We start from the raw sequence: 16,978 nt of genomic DNA, 5'->3' as shown, positions 1-16,978 counted from the left end.
TTATGACATCTCCTGATCCATACCAGTGAAGTGAACTTTGAGCCGATAGTCCTTCATGACTCACAGTACATCAATTTAAAAGTAACCTTTGGCAGCTGAAACTGACTGACTAATAACATTGCATTGCATTACATTTCATTACATTTACATTGCAATTGCATTGTATTTCACCTTGCTAACAGGTTGATGTAATGTAATCTTTACAATAGTAAAACAAAGGGCTACTGACACTTTCAACCAAAAGAATACAATAGTTATTATTGTGTATTGGCTACAGGCAGCAGCATTAGCAGCAATAACATCAACATCAGCAGCAGCAACAACAAGGACAACATTATCTCAACAACAACAACAACAACAACAACAACAACAACAACAACAACAACAACAGCAACATTTGCAATAGTGCACAACCCATAGGCTTAGAAATCCAATGAAAATAAATGTTGATTAAAATATCTTAAAAGAAAATAAAGGTCCGCAACACTGCTCTCAAAGATTTAATGGTATTACATCTTTGGGAGCATCAAACAGTGTTGCAGACCTTTATTTTCTTTTCAGTCATCTTATGTTTGGTCCAGCACCTGTGCCACTGATGTGCGCGCATTCTTTGACTTTTTGGATTAAAATATCTTGCAAATATATGCTACACAAATAGGGTGCAAGTGAGATGCTGCATACTACTCTATGTATACCATGCTGTAGTGTTGCTATACACTATTAATGTATACAGCATGTGTTGAGATGATGCAAATATCTCTTGCAGTAGACTACGTCTGCCATCCCTGCTGGGCTATAGGCAAAGGGCCTTAAATATAACACTGGTTCACACGGTGCAGTGCCACAGAGGAATTCTATAGGATGTAATTTGAACTTAGTTTGAATACAGGGTTGCGTCTTGTTGCATGCAGCAAAACCTATACTTTCCTATGTTGAATGCACAGTTTGCTATCTCTGCAAATTTGGCTGGGCTCCGGACAATCATTTTTGGAGCTAAAACATCTCATTTATCTATCGTCTCCTTGAAATAAGCTACGCACTCTCTCATTTACAAAGAATATGACACATGGACATTTTCCAACATAAAATTATATTATATGGGCTACCAGAAACAATCTTTTTAACAATGTTACAAAATAAACAAAATAAAACTACCTATGTAAAGGCCTACTGTCTGCCCTGAGTTTAATTTAAAAATATATATTAAACTGTACAACAGCGACACCTGTGGATTACTTAGGCGCAAAACATTTGGTTATTTTACTTCCGGGTGCAGGGGCACTTTGAACTCTGATTGTTTTCATCTGATCCATTCATTCGTAAACTTGTCGAGCATTTTGTTTTGCATGGTTCTTCAACATGTATCACCAACCCGTGCTGAAGAACAGGAGGACGCTTTTGGAGCGTGCAGAAAAGTTCATATCTGACATTTATTTCACGGACTGCAATCTCAGAGGAAGGTAATGTAATGTCATTACGTTGTAACACTGTTGTAAGGCATTATCACTGACTTCGTTGCTTTTATTAAGTCACCCTACCAGAAGCCACTGCAGTTCCTAACTTCCTAACATTTGGGCTGGCAAGCTTGGTGCACTGTTTTTCCCCCCCTGGTCGTTGTCTTCCTCTAAGAACACCGGCGTAGTGTATTCTTTGTTGTGCTCTGCATAGATGTTCTAGTGGTTATGTTGCAGGTAACGTTGTTCTCTTGTCTTGCCTGTCAAGTTCCCCCAACCTCTCGTGATAACACCAGCCTAACTGCACCTGTCTGCTCTTCAGGCTGTACGGAGATACCTGTCCACTGAAGTCACTCTCTTCCTACCTGAGTGAAAAGCGCATCCCCTTCTCAGAGGCAGTCACAAAAAACTTTCAGCCGTATAATGTTGGAGACAACTTTGGGCCAACGTAAGTGTGTGTGTGTGTGTGTGTGTGTGTGTGTGTGTGTGTGTGTGTGTGTGTGTGTGTGTGTGTGTGTGTGTGTGTGTGTGTGTGTGTGTGTGTTGTCTCTGTTCTCTCTTTACTAGCCCCTCAACACAGTGGAACGTTGTATAGTCACTGAAAAAATGATATTCAGTGCACAGGGCCTTTAGTAATAGCCAGCTAACAGCTAATTTATAACAGGGGCCGTGTTGAGTACTCACCTGGCTGTGTCCCTTTTTGACAGGTGGTGGACATGTTGGTTCAAGCTGTCTCTTACCATCCCAGAGAAGTGGAGGGGCAAGGAGGTGCACTTGAGATGGGAGAGTGATGGAGAGGGCATGGTCTGGAAGGATGGACAGCCCGTTCAGGTGAACACATAGTGCTGGTGTGACTGAGGTGTTTCTGCTTGTTGGTCACTGGGGGCTCGAACCCGCCACATCCAGTCAATGCTTCAGTTCGGTCATGGGAGGCACATCACCATACGAGCTAAAGGACCAGTGCTACAGGGTCAAAGACGTCCAAAAAGGAATTGTCATTCAGTGTAACGGATACCTTCTGCTGACTGTAACTGTAAGAAACATGACTCTTTTTTGATTTTATTTTTTTCCAGTGAATTCATGAAAGCCTCGGCTGTCATCCATTCACTTGAAACAATTTAAAAATCATGTTTTTTTACAGTTACTGTCAGCAGAAGGTATCCGTTACACTGAATGACAGTTCCTTTTTGGACGTCTTTGACCCTACAGCTCAGCACTACTAATAGGCTACTGAGGCTTCGGGAGGGAGGTTTACTAACTCTCCTCACCACACTCTGCTAGTTGCCCTACGTTACATTGGGCAATTGTGTGCATTGTGTACTTGAACACTGTGCATATGATTTGGTATTGTGGGGAGCGGTGACGTTTGGTCTGTTGTACTCTTCTGGCAGGGCCTGACCAAAGAGGGTGAGAAAACGTCCTACATCCTGACTGACTGCCTGCAAGATGGGGAACCCCATAGGTTGGTAATACTGCACATAGCCTACATGGCCTTTATGAGCGAGCTAAAAAGTTAGTTAGTTAGTTGGTTAGATTTGTTTATTTGTTAGGGACAGATACATAGCATGTAGGTTGCATAACAGCCAAACAGCAAGCATCATAGCATTTATAGCAAGAAGCTAGGTTCCAATGCTCGTCCCTAGAAGGGCTTTTAAAACAATAACAGCAATAACAATAAAACATTGTTAACATTAAAACAGCCTATTCACTCATTCAATCCAATCATTCACCCTTAAAATCTATCAGTCATCATTTAAAATGAATGTTTATTCATCCATCCATCTCATGCATTCACTAAACATCATATTTACATTTGCCTACCTTTCCTACACCTGCCCTGCATGCACTGTAATGTAACAGAACTTTTTTTCTGATATTGAATATTACTAATTATTATACGGCCCTCTACAATGTTGTGAGCGTTCCACAAACCTTTTTTTTGGCATAAGCTATGAAATGGCAATAAACCTGTTATCATAGCCCAAAGTCCTAAACTATTGTTAATTATTTGTGGCCCTACCGTGGCTTAACGGTAGGGCACTCACCTGCTGCGCGGCAGACCTGGGTTCGATTCCGGCCCGGGTCCTTTGCCAACCCTTCCCCATCTCTCTCTCCCAGACGTTTCCTCTCTCTCTCTCTCTCTCAAACTGTCTTGTCACTAATAAGTCCAGCACTAATAAGTGCGTTCGTCCTGTCGGGAAAGTGTGGACAATACATTATCCCTTACATGTTTCACAACAGTACCAGATAAAAAACAACAATTGAAATGTTGCACACACTGAACTGAACTGAACTGAAGAGTTAAGATGTTGCAGGTCTTCTTGACCGGCTTGCAGTGTGGGCTTTGGGACCAGTCAGAGGCAGAGGCCAATATGATTTAAAGGGGCATTCCACCGGTGGAGACATGAATATGTTACTGAAAGTGGGTCATATTTATAGTAGAATAGTAACATACATTTCTAATTTGGTGCCTTCTTGGCCAAGAAAAGGCAGAAAATGACTTTTTAGTGCTTGTGGATTTGTGACAACAATCCCCATAATGCACTGCGATGCTCAAGTTCCACAGGCCACACCCAGTTATTTGGGACTCTATGCATCATCCCTCCCTCAGCTTGCAGGCAGTGTTGCCAGATTGGGCTGTTTCCCGCGCAATTGGGCTGCTTAGGATGGTCGTGTACGGGTAAAAATGGCATTTAGCAGAAAAACCCGCCCAATTTTAGCCATAGAAATCAATAGAATTGGGCGGGATTTTGAGCTTCTAGGCTGGTTTTGAGCATTTTTTGGGCTGGAAATCATCATTCTCATCTGGCAACCCTGCTTGCAGGTGCATCACAGTGGGACAGACATCACTGGAAAGGAGAAGCTGGAGCACACTGCAGCTTAGTTTTCAAGACTTTATTTTGTGCACACAAGCGACCAACGTTTCTGTGTTCCTACACCTTCTTCAGAGTCAAATGATAGCAAGAGAGAGACACACATTTCAAGACTTGACATTCACAGGTGATCCTACTTGGTTTGGCTAAATTGGTCTGATCTCATTGCAGGTAATTGACCCCACCCCCCAACACCAGGACAAAATTGTAGACAATTAGACAGCTTGCCAACTTCCCAAAACAAAATAAAAAAGTGAAAAAAAACAATACACAAAGAACATTGTCAATAAAACCACAGCTACAATTATTACAAGACCACAGCCGCGATGCTGGAACAATTTGTTACAGAGAGCAAGACATATTGTGTTCCTCATTTATGCCCTGAGGCTCCACTGAATTTAGAGTATGAATCCAAAATGCCTTTCTACGAAGCCTCTCTGTCTAATTGTCTGCAATCTTGTCCTGGTGTTGGGGGGTGGGGTCAATTACCTGCAATGAGATGAGACCAATTTAGCCAAACCAAGTGGGATCACCTGTGAATATCAAGTCTTGAAATGTGTGTCTCTCTCTTGCTATCATTTGACTCTGAAGAAGGTGTAGCAACACCGAAACGTTGGTCGGGTGTGTGCAAAAAATAAAGTCTTGAAAACTAAGCTGCAGTGTGGTCCAGCTTCTCCTTTCCCTCTATGCCAGTGACTTACTGGCAGTGCTGCCAGATGAGGCTGATGATTTCCAGCCCAAAAAATGCTCAAAACCCACCTGGAAGCACTAAATCCTGCCCAATTCTATTGATGTCGATGGGAAAGATTGGGCGAGTTTTCCTGTAAAATGCCATTTTTACCCGCAGACGGCTATCTCAAGCAGCCCAATTGGGTGGGAAACAGCCCAATCTGGCAACACTGCTTACCGGAGCCTCAATGCCAGTGATTTCAAAAGCACTGGGACACTGATCTGTGATAGGTTTGTTAGAGCATTAGGTCCAACCCCCTATGGGCGGGGTTGAAAAGGTGGGAAAAAGGATTGTAGTCTCAACAGAAATCCACCTCTCTTACACTTCCTATGTCGATGATGCAAAATGACCATTTTTACATCATTGACATAGGAAGTGTTAAGAGATGAATGCGGGTTTCTCCTATCTCAGGGGGAATTGAGAGATTTTTGCAAGACCATTCAAAAGTATGACTGGGTGTCTAGCAATGGAAAGCCTAATGCAAAATGGGTGGAGTGTCCCTTTAATGAAGCTGTTATTACTCATCATGTGTAATGCATGAATGCTGCACTGGCTAAACCTGACTGTGCTCATCACAGGAAAAGGTGCAGGACAAAGGCTGAATTTTGGATTGAGGAGTCCGCTCACTTAAAATCGTAATCTGATGAAGACCACAGTCGAAACGTCATCCTATCCTGTCATGGAATAAAAATACAAAGAGAAGAGGATTTTAAGCGTGCGGACCCCTCACTCTAGCACGTTGTATGAGACCTTTTATACCGCCACTCATATACTGTACTGAAGAGCAGACCCGACATATAGTATCAAATACTGATGCACTCCCCTAGGCCAAACTAATCGATCAATGATGATCCCAGATAATTCTAACAATATTCTACATATGTCTCCTGGTACAGCTGGGATCTGTATGTGGAGCTGGGCTGTAATGGGCTGTTTGGGGCAGGCCAGGGCTCCATGATCGCGGCCCCGGACCCTGACAAGAAGTTTTCTGTTCAGAAGGCGGAGCTTGTGGTGTTCAACCGTGACGTCAGAGAGCTCCTGACGGACTTCGAGATGCTTGTGGACATCGTGAAGGTACGGTAGGGAGTAGGGCTGTAATGATACACTCAACTCACTATTCGGCTCGCATCACAATTTTTGACCTATGGTTTTATACACCCCACGATTTTGTAAATGTATAATTTAAAATAAATAAATTGATTTTTTTTTTTTCACATTTGCGAACATTATAAAATAATTTATATTTTATACATAAAAACTATGATAGCTTATAGGTAGCATAGACTACAAGAGAATACAAATATTTTTTAACACGATCACATCATATCACGGGGTTGTTCTCTGGACTGAAGGGTAACAGAAATTTGAAAGGGCGTGTCACGATACGGCCTTCTTACTTCTCGGTTCAATGTAATATCGTTTATGGAGGTTTGGAGACAGAAGAGGGTTGATAAGCTTCTTAAAGGTTGATACTGGTGACCACTACTCAGCTGATACAAAAGTAGAACCATCCCCCTCAACCTTTAAGGAGCTTGTGAATATTCTTCTTTTCATATGTGAATACAGTTAACTGTATTTCTCTGCACATTTGTAGTTCTTTTGTTAGTTTCTTTGCATAAAAGTGTGTTTATGTGTAATGTAATGTAATGGAGAAATTACTTTTAGTACTTATGAAAACTCAAGGGAGGGTTTTGTGCTGATTTGTTCTATGATGTGCTCTGGTGTCTTCAGTTGCTAGGTGAGGGAGAGCAGCGAGGTTTCCAGGCGTTGTTCACAGCCAATGAAATGGTGAATCTGTGTGATCCGGCCAATCCCAGCTCTTTCCCTGCAGCCCGAAGCCTGGCTCAGAAATTCTTCAAGCAGAAGAATGGCGAGAGCCAGCATGTTGTCCATGCCATGGGCCACTGCCACATAGACTCAGGTGACCAAGACCAGGATTCACACACATACACATACACATACACATACACATACACATACACATACACATACACATACACATACACATACACATACACATACACATACACATACACATACACACAGACACAGACACAGACACAGACACACTCAGTATGCATGAGCACACACACATACAAATACACACAGCACACTTAGGTTATTGCTGGCATACACAAATTCGCACTCAGAAATATACAGACAAAAGTCTGATGCGCAGCTATGGCCCTATTAAAGGAGAACATCAAAATATCACTGTAGGGGACACTGTATACAGTGCTTTTCTATACAGAGCTGTCCATGCTTCTGTCCCCTCTCTGGTCTATGCAGATTGCGAACCTGTACGGAGAGCATTTAAATATCACTACATATTTTACAAATATCGTTAATATACACATACTCTATACATTTTTATATACCGGTAATCTCTACTGTCGTCCATCGCCGTCTCTACTGTCGTCCATCGCTCAGCCCTTCTGCACTTGACGTTTTTACTGTGCACCCAGCTAAAATAAATTGGATGTGCCTGAGATATGACAGCTCTCTGCAGCACTGAGGTGTCCTGTCCATGATTCCTCTATCCCCTGTGGCCGCAGCGTGGCTGTGGTCCTGCGAGTTGAGCATCAAAATACCACTATGCGTATATTCTACAAAATATCTGAAATATTTCTCTGTGCATGTACTTGTACTGTACATGTTCTATACACTGTACATTTCTATGTCATCTCTACTGAGCTGTCCTGTGACTGTTCATGGTTCCTCTGTCCCTTCTCTGCAGTGTGGCTGTGAGCCTATGAGGAGAGCATCTAAATCATAGATTTGTATATACGTAGTCATTTATACAGATCTGTGATCTAAATATCACTACATATTCTATAAATATTAAAAAACATCTTCTGTCCCCTGTGTGTGCAGCGTGGCTGTGGCCCTATGAGGAGACTATCAGGAAGTGCGGCCGCAGCTGGGTCACGGTCATCCGCCTCATGGAGAAAAACCCAGACTTCATCTTCACCTGCTCACAGGTACAGGACTCGGCACACTAAAGGTTTCAGCGTGCAGGGTTTTCCTCAGCACTTAAGAAGTGTTCAGGTGGCCACCTGTCCTGCACCTTTTCCTGGGATCTTCACCTTCAACCAGGTGGCCACCTGGGCAACAAACACCTACCACCTTGACTATAAAAACGTTGTGATTTTTTTGGTCTGAAACAAAAGTTATGAACAGTATATAACCACGGTTCTATCAGTTTTGGATGACCTCTAGAGATGGTGCTTTCAGCATGTGTGATGGACATCCATCACAGAGTTTTCCATCCAGAGTTTTCATATCATATTTCATAGAAACTTGCACAAAATAGCCGTTTGTTTAATACCAGCTAAATCCCTGTACCAGCTAACCTCCCACCCACCTTGGCTAACAAAAATGCGTGTGCTGCGTGTGCTGTCCTTCAATTGTTCCTGTGTGTGTGTGTGTGTGTGTGTGTGTGTGTGTGTGTGTGTGTGTGTGTGTGTGTGTGTGTGTGTGTGTGTGTGTGTGTGTGTGTGTGTGTGTGTGTGTGTGTGTGTGTGTGTGTGTGTGTGTGTGTGCGCGCGTGTGTGTGCAAGGTGAATAAGCGTAAAAGAACACATTTTTAATGTATGAAAATGTAAGTGTGTGAGTGAGTCTGTGTGTGTGTGCGTGCAAACTGAATAAGTGTAAAAGAGTACATTTTAGATGTACAGTGAGTCCAATATGTATTTGATCCCTTGCTGATTTTGCCCGTTTGCCCACTAATAAAGACATGATCAGTCTATAAATTTATGATAATATGTATTCAAACATGGAGAGACAGAGTAGCAAAAAGAAATTCCAGAAAATAACATAAAATAATATATTTTAATGTATTTGTATTTAATTTAGGCAAATAAGTATTTGACCCCTCCAGCTAAAGAAGATAAAGTGTTTGGTAACACTTTATTTTAGGGATACATCTATTAGCACTAATACATACAATATTAATGCCTTAGTAAGTAACTTGTAAGGCATGTACTAAGCAAAATAAGACAGTTGTTAGACATTTATTCGCAAATGTCTTGTTCATGCACAATAAGGGATGTATTACCAATATAACCTTAGTAAGGACCTAGTAGACCTAGATTTCTATTTATGAGTAAGCAGTAAGGGCCAGAATACAATGTGTATAAGCTCCTGGTACACTGTGTGAACAAACCCTGAACAGTGTCAAAACAGATGTGGAATAAGGGTCCCTATTCCCCCCCCCGGGAAGCAAAGTGTAAGAACATTTCTAAATCTGCACAAGTGTCATTAGACATGTAGATGTCCCTTATTCTACTCAATATTTAACAGAGTAATTGGAAGCATTATATAGCAAGGATTGGACGTAAACTTCTCAGTGACGGTGGGTGGTGAGATGTCATTTTTTCATACACCAATTAGTTTTAATTGTAAAAACCCTACAATAAATGCAGAATATAACGATGAGTAATAGTTTGGAAGCGAAACTAAGCTATTCCTTTGTGATAAATAAGTTAAGGTTTGAGAAACTTATCTCCAAGAAGTGCAGTGCATGATGGGTACGGCCTTAGTCAGAAATGCAATGCATGGCCAATGCAGCAATGATAATATTTCTGTTGTTACGTACATGGCAAATTGTTTGGATAGCATCTAAATTTCACGAGTGAGGGGAGGAGCTAAGAACGTAGGCTCAGAGCTGGCTAGGTTGTCTGTTGGCCTAGATTGCGTACCCATCATGCACTGCACTTCTTGAAGCTAATGTTTAACTTAACATTAACTTAATTATCACAAAATGATAGATTAGTTTTGCTTCAAAACTATTATTCTAATGTTCTGCATTTATTTTGGGGGTTTTTACAATTAAAACTCAGTGGTACATAAAAAAAAAAATTACATCTCACCAACCCACCGCCATTGACAAGTGTACGTTCAATCCTTGCTATATAAAGGCTCCTGTTACCTCCTGTACATTGTTATGTAGAAGACAAAACTGGCCAATTTAGCTGGGTTGAGGTTAATCATTTAATTTACCCTTACACTTTGTAGATCAGGGGGCCAGGTAGTGCGGGCCTGGATGGTGTGGGGGCCCTAGGTAACGAGGGGGACTTTGGTAGTGCGGAGGCCCTGAGCCATCTGGGCTGACCAATGCATCACTTTAGAATAGGGACCCTTATTCCGCATCTGTTTTCACGCTGTTCAGGGTTTGTTCACACAGTGTGTCGGGAGCTTATACACATTGTATTCTGCCACTTACTACTTACTAATAAATAGAAATATAGGCTTACTGGTCCGTACTAAGGTTATATTAGTAATAAATCCCTAATTGGGCGTGAACAAGACATTTGTGAATACATGCTTAACAACTGTCTTATTTTGCTTAGTACATGTCTTACAAGTTACTTACACAGGCATTAATATTGTATGTATTAGTGCTAATAGATGTATCCCTAAAATAAAGTGTTACCAAGGGCTTTGTGGCAAAGCCCTAGTTGTCTAGCACTGAGGTCAGATGCTTCTTTTAGTTGATGACAATGTTTGTGCATATAGTAGAAAATATTTTTGCCCATTTTTCTTTGCAGATTATCTCCAAAACATTAATAGTTTGTGGCTGTAGCTTGGCAAATGGGAGGTTCAGTTCTCTCCATAGAATTAATATAGGGTTAATATTTGGAGACTGTCTAGGCCACTTCACGACTTTAATATGCTTCTTATTGAGCCACTCCTTCGTTGCTTTGACTATATGTTGTGTATTATTGTCATGTTAGGAGATCCAAAAATGGCCCACCCTTCAGTGTAGTGGTGGAGGGAAGGACGTTTGCACTCAGGATTGCACATGACATGTCTCCCTCCATCCATTCGTTGACGATGTGAAGTTATCCTGTGCCTTGGCCAGACAAACACCCTCAAACCATAATGATACCACTTTCATGCATGATGGTGAGGAGGGTGTTCTTGGGATCATAGGCAGTAGTACTCTTTCTCAAAACACATTGAATTGTGTTAATGCCAAACAGCTTGATTTTGGTTTCATCTGACTACAGCACCTCCTTATCATATCCTAAACCAGCCTGATGTCCGTTGGCAAACCTCAGGTGGGACTGCACAGGTTCCTTCTGAAGTAGAGGTACCATGTGTGCACTACAGGATTTTAAACCTCTGTGGCATTAAGTTCAGTTTTCTCAGTGATTTTGGTCCCAGTAGCTTTGATATCATTGCCTAGTTCATCCCGTACAGGTCTAGGGTGCTTTCTTTCTGTTCTCATGGTTATCAAATCCCTACAAAAGGTCGAATCTTGTATAGAACCCCAGACAGGCTGATGGATAGTCATTTCGTATTCCTCACATTTTGGAAGAAATGCATCAACAGCTGGGTCATTAATACCCAGTCTCTTTCTTGTGGCTTTGCAGCCCATTTAATCTTTGTTCAGGTCTAAAATCTTGTCCCTGATATCATTTGACCGCTCTTTGGTCTTTCCCATGATGGTGAGGTTGGAGTGTGACTGATTCACTCGTACTATGTACTGATTCTGCTGATTAAATGTGTCTTTTATGCATGTTAGTATGTACAGGTGTCTTTCATTCAGATGACAAGTTGATCGGAAGTGCCCATCTGGTCTGTGGGCCCGGAACTGTAATCAGTTGGCAGGGGATCAAATACTTATTTTGCTCGATGAAATGGAAATAAATTAATATATATTCTCTTAAGTTAATTTCTGGATTTTCTTCTTGATATTCTGTCTCTCCATATTATAATACATATTATCATAACATTTATTGACTGATCATGTCTTTGTTAGTAGGCAAACAAACAAAATCAGCAAGGGATCAAATACTTTTTGGACTCACTGTATGAAAATGTAAGTGTGTGTATGTGTGTTGTGTGTATGTACTGTATGTATACTATGTTGCTATGTGTGTGATTGCAGGCCCAGGAGTTCCAGTGGGTGAAGGAGTGGTACCCAGGCCTGTACTCTGAGATCCAGCAGCATGTTCAGCAGGGACGCTTCATCCCCGTGGGGGGCACGTGGGTGGAGATGGTAAGGGGAAAAAAGAAAGAAAATTGTCTGCACACACATATCCTCTTTGTTCTTTTAATGGCCAAGCTTTCGGTCAAAGAACCTTCCAAGGTCATTTGACTGAACGCTTGGCCATTGAAAGAACAAAAAGGATATACTGTGAGTGTGCAGACATTTTTCTTCTTTTTCAGTCTCTTTGTTTACGGTATTATGTTTAGCACCCACAGTCAGTTTCATTTTTTATTTTTAAAAACTTTAAATCGCATGTGCTGTGTAATCCATGTAAATGCAAAAAGTTGCAAAAAAGAAGAAATATCCGCACACCACAGATGCTGTGATTTATTTAGTGAGAAATGGCACCAAATCACAGAAAGGCAGCTTCTGTGGTGTGCGGATATTTCATATTTTTTCAAAGCTTTTTTTCCTCCTTTATATCCTGTGCACACACAAGGGGCTTATGGCTTACATCACGTTGATGAAACGTCGGGTGTGGGGAATTGCTTGCATTTTCTTAAAGAGAGACATCCTGTCGTCTTTTTTAGATGACATGGGTAAGTTAGGAGAAGTTACACAGAACGAGAGAAATTGGGCCTAGGTCAGATTTTCTTGAATCATAGGGTTGGTTATTGGCTCTCTCACCAGTGTATGTGGCACGGATAGGCCTATCTCCCTGTTCTGCAAACCTTACACCTACCTATTACTTATAATAGCGTTGCGTTGCGTTGTTGCAGTTAATATTTCACATGTTTAAGATCAGCTGTTAGGTAGCTCAGCTCGATGGGCAATCACCCGCCGAAATCGCTGCGTGGAAGTGTGCATGTGTGCGCATGCTCAGTAGCTAAAAGGAGCTCATCTCGACAGGGAGCTCATATCGACAGGACACCGGCCCCCAATTAGCAACAGGCGAAAAAAACTCTTTGCTGAATTGCAACACTGTATTGATTGAAATTGTCTGTGGAATTGCATATAATTGCATATAAATTGAATTAATACGCCTCTTCTTTTCGTTTGCCAGACATGTTATCCTTAATGCCTGGCTTAGAATTACAATGCAGTCATTAATTTTGGCATAGAATTCCTCTTCGGTGGGGGCCTACAGCAACCTATAGCCTAGAGGCCCGAGCCGATCTTAACCCGACCCTGTACACACACCCCAAACCCCTCTTTCCGTAATGCCACATTTACAAGGCCTTGGAAAACACCATGCAAACAGAGTCAAGTTTTACGAGTTACTTTCTTGGCTGTGTTTTCTATATACATATTATGTATATTTATATACACAACAGACCCTCAGCACTGAAGTATCTAAGGCTTGTAATTGGGCGTGGTTTTGACTGGTCACCACCTATAAAATGTATTGTTGTGAACGTCTTTCCCCCTCTTTGTGTGCGTGCGTGCGTGCGTGTGTGTGTGTGTGTGTGTGTGTCAGGATGGAAACCTGCCATCTGGGGAATCTATGGTCAGACAGTTCCTGGAAGGTCAGAACTTCTTTAAGGCCGAGTTTGGGAAATACTGCAAAGAGGTACAGTAGGCTATGGACATATGGGCATTTCCAACCGCACCACCTCTTTAAACTCACCAAGATACTTTCTCTTTTACTGGCAGCAGGAAACTTAAAAGAGACTACCAGTGCTGGTTATTGTTGTTTGAAGCCTGGTGAATCATGTCTGGAATAGTGACAGACCACGGCTGCTGCTCTTTCTATGTGTGTGTCTGCGTGTGCGTACGTGTGTGGTTTTTTTACGTACCGTACACGTATGTGAAAATGTCTGTCAAAGTTGAATATGGGCCTCATCTACGTGTGTGTGTGTGTGTGTGTGTGTGTGTGTGTGTGTGTGTGTGTGTGTGTGTGTGTGTGTGTGTGTGTGTGTGTGTGTGTGTGTGTGTGTGTGTGTTAGCAAATCGTCCTGCCTATGTACTGTATAAGAAGTTGGCTGAATTAAAGAATTCAAAATGTGTATTTCTGCTTGACTGAGTGCCTGCCTGTCTGTCTGTCTGCCTGTTTGTCTGTCTGCAAGTACAGTATATCACGAAAGTGAATACACCCCTCGCAGTTTTGCAGATTTTTGAGTATATCTTTTCATAGGAAAGCATTACAGAAATGTAACTTTGACACAATGATTAGTGACCTTTTAACAACATATTTAACCGCTTAAATTTCTTTTTCACTCAGAAAAAAACAAGATACAGCCATTAATGTTTGAACATGTACTCACAAAAGTGAGTACACCCCAGATTAAAATCCGGTAGAGAAGGGGCTGTGTTGGCTCGAATCGTCTCGAAATGAAACGAAATGAAAAGGGATGACAAGGGAGGTCATCAGTGTGCGTTTCAACCTTTCTTTGCATTGAACTTTTACATTTTGAGTCTGCATCGGGCTTAAATAGATTGGTGTGAGATTTGAATGCAATCCTATGGAGAATATCATGATCTGCTTCAGTAGTCACAGTGCATGTTGACATGCATGTTTCTTTTAGGTGTATTTCAGATTACCAATGTTGACAGCATTCATGCATCCCCAAACCATGTCAGTCCCACTACCATGCTTGGCTTTTGATAGGATACACTTTTTTTTAAACTCACTTGTTTACCACCACACATGCTTGACACCATCTAAAGTATATTTTTTTTATCTTGGTCTCTTCAGATCACACGACATGGTTCCAGTGATCCATATCCTTGGTCTGTTCATCTCTCTTGAGACCAAGATAAACAAATTTGCTTTAGATGGTGTCAAGCATGTGTGGTGGTAAACAAGTGAGTTTTACAAAAAAGGTGTATCCTCTCAATAGCCAAGCATGGTAGTGGGACTGACATGGTTTGGGGATGCATGAATGCTGTCAACATTGGCAATCTGAAATACACCTAAAAGAAACATGCATGTCAAGATGCACTGTGACTACTGAAGCAGATCATGATATTCTCCATAGGATTGCATTCAAATCTCACACCAATCTATTTAAGCCAGATGCAGACTCAAAATGGAAAAGTTCAATGCAAAGAAAGGTTGAAACGCACACTGATGACCTCCCTTGTCATCCCTTTTCATTTCGTTTCATTTCGAGACGATTCGAGCCAACACAGCCCCTTCTCTACCGGATTTTAATCTAGGGTGTACTCACTTTTGTGAGTACATGTTCAAACATTAATGGCTGTATTTTGTTTTTTTCTGAGTGAACAAGAAATTTAAGCGGTTAAATATGTTGTTAAAAGATCACTAATCATTGTGTCAAAGTTACATTTCTGTAATGCTTTCCTATGAAAAGATATACTCAAAAATCTGCAAAACTGTGAGGGGTGTATTCACTTTCGTGATATACTGTACCTTATTAAATGATAACTTATTGTATGTCACTTTGGATTAAAGCGTCATCTAAGTGTAATGTAATATACTGTATTGTTAATATCTTGTAATGTATTGCCCTGTAGTTCTGGCTGCCGGACACCTTTGGCTACTCTGCGCAGCTCCCCCAGATAATGCAGGGCAGTGGCATCACGCGCTTCCTCACCCAGAAGCTCAGCTGGAACCTCGTCAACACCTTCCCCGTAAGACGAGACACGTCTCCTACACGAAACATCGCACATATATTTACTTTATCAGTAAAGAAATGAGATGGGAATTGGTGTGTATCCATTTCCCCTCCCTCCTGTCCCTTGTTCTTATTCTTTTTTTTCTCTCTCCCATCTGACACTTCCATGACTGATTTATCTTGTGTTGTTTTGTTCCCCCCAGCACAACACCTTCTTCTGGGAGGGTATAGACGGCTCGCAGGTCCTCACCCACTTCCCACCGGGCAACTCCTACGAGATGAAGGGTAAAGTGGAGGACGTGAGTACCATGTCAGGGCGGGGATGTGCATGTAGTGCAATAGAGATACTGTATGTATATATTCACACACACGCACGTAAAAGCAAACTGTAGCGTATTTTTACACACGTGCCTGTCCAACATGGTGTTGTAGAACCAACTTGTAGAGTCCTAATGGTCACTACAACACACTACACTAATCTCACCTCCTCTTGCTTCTTGTCCCTTCTCTCTCTAGCCAGCTGGTGATTCCACAGTATTTTTAAGCGGGCTTGCGGAGCAAGAGCAGAGCTCTTGCAGAGCAAGGCCCGATTATAGTAATCTCTAAGTCCTGTTTATTGGTTCTCTTGTACAGGGACAGTAAAAATAGAAAATGGATCTCCTCCTAGGCCTTTCGAGATAGAGACACCGTTCAAACACTAAAACGACCGGCTCGGCTTGGAGATCGCGTCTCGTTATAGGCTTCTCCGTGTCTCTTGTCGTTTTCCCGTTTTTGGCGATTTTGTTAAAGCCTGGGTCCCCATTGAAAATAGTGGTGGAACCTTCATGAACCAAGGTTCCGCCACTCTAGAGATTAGAGTGTAGGAGGCTTTTTCGGTCATAAAACATCAACACTTTCACCTAGAAGTTTAGTTGACGCGTTGTTAGCGAGCTCTATGGGATGTCTCCAAATTGTGAAAGTTTCATCTCCCAACTCCCAATACTTTTTAAATGGCAGGTTTGTAAAAAAAACAGGCTTGGCTCTATGGAGAATCCCAGTCTTTTGAAAAGGGCATTTTTCAAGAGATCAGCGCATGTCCCACACGGAGGTCCATTTGTGCCTGAAAAATTTAACCTATAAACTTCATTCAAAGACTGTTAGAGAGATCACAAGCATGACTCCGATCTGTGAAAAGGACACGTGCCAACTCCTTTTAGTTTTTTTACAACGATGTTGTAAAGACAAAAAACTCATTCTCATTTTCTCCCCTGTTAAAGGCTCAATACTAACTGTCAGTTAGTATCAGAACAGGTGCTCCCAATGAAGGATTCCATCTTAACTGCCACTGTCTCAAGATTCTATTCTTAACGAGCAGGTGCGAGCAAGCATTCTAGAAGCCTATTGTTGAGCTCTGCAATGCAATGTAA

General features: G+C 41.7%; 1 protein-coding gene across 1 annotated transcript in view; it reads left to right on the top strand.

Moving 5' to 3' along the window:
* Nucleotides 1-1,283: 1,283 nt before the first annotated feature.
* Nucleotides 1,284-16,978, top strand: part of man2c1 (mannosidase, alpha, class 2C, member 1) — a 54,961-nt gene continuing 39,266 nt past the window's right edge. The window contains exons 1-11 of the mRNA XM_063197394.1: nucleotides 1,284-1,460; nucleotides 1,777-1,902; nucleotides 2,162-2,285; nucleotides 2,846-2,916; nucleotides 5,954-6,131; nucleotides 6,789-6,978; nucleotides 7,932-8,038; nucleotides 11,953-12,063; nucleotides 13,472-13,564; nucleotides 15,472-15,588; nucleotides 15,776-15,871. Coding sequence (XP_063053464.1) covers nucleotides 1,360-1,460; nucleotides 1,777-1,902; nucleotides 2,162-2,285; nucleotides 2,846-2,916; nucleotides 5,954-6,131; nucleotides 6,789-6,978; nucleotides 7,932-8,038; nucleotides 11,953-12,063; nucleotides 13,472-13,564; nucleotides 15,472-15,588; nucleotides 15,776-15,871 — 1,314 coding nt within the window. The 5' untranslated portion in view covers nucleotides 1,284-1,359. The remainder of the gene's footprint in view (nucleotides 1,461-1,776; nucleotides 1,903-2,161; nucleotides 2,286-2,845; nucleotides 2,917-5,953; nucleotides 6,132-6,788; nucleotides 6,979-7,931; nucleotides 8,039-11,952; nucleotides 12,064-13,471; nucleotides 13,565-15,471; nucleotides 15,589-15,775; nucleotides 15,872-16,978) is intronic.

This window comes from Engraulis encrasicolus, chromosome 4, assembly GCF_034702125.1.
Source record: "Engraulis encrasicolus isolate BLACKSEA-1 chromosome 4, IST_EnEncr_1.0, whole genome shotgun sequence".
Lineage (NCBI taxonomy): Eukaryota > Metazoa > Chordata > Actinopteri > Clupeiformes > Engraulidae > Engraulis > Engraulis encrasicolus.
This window is presented reverse-complemented; position numbering and strand designations above follow the sequence as displayed.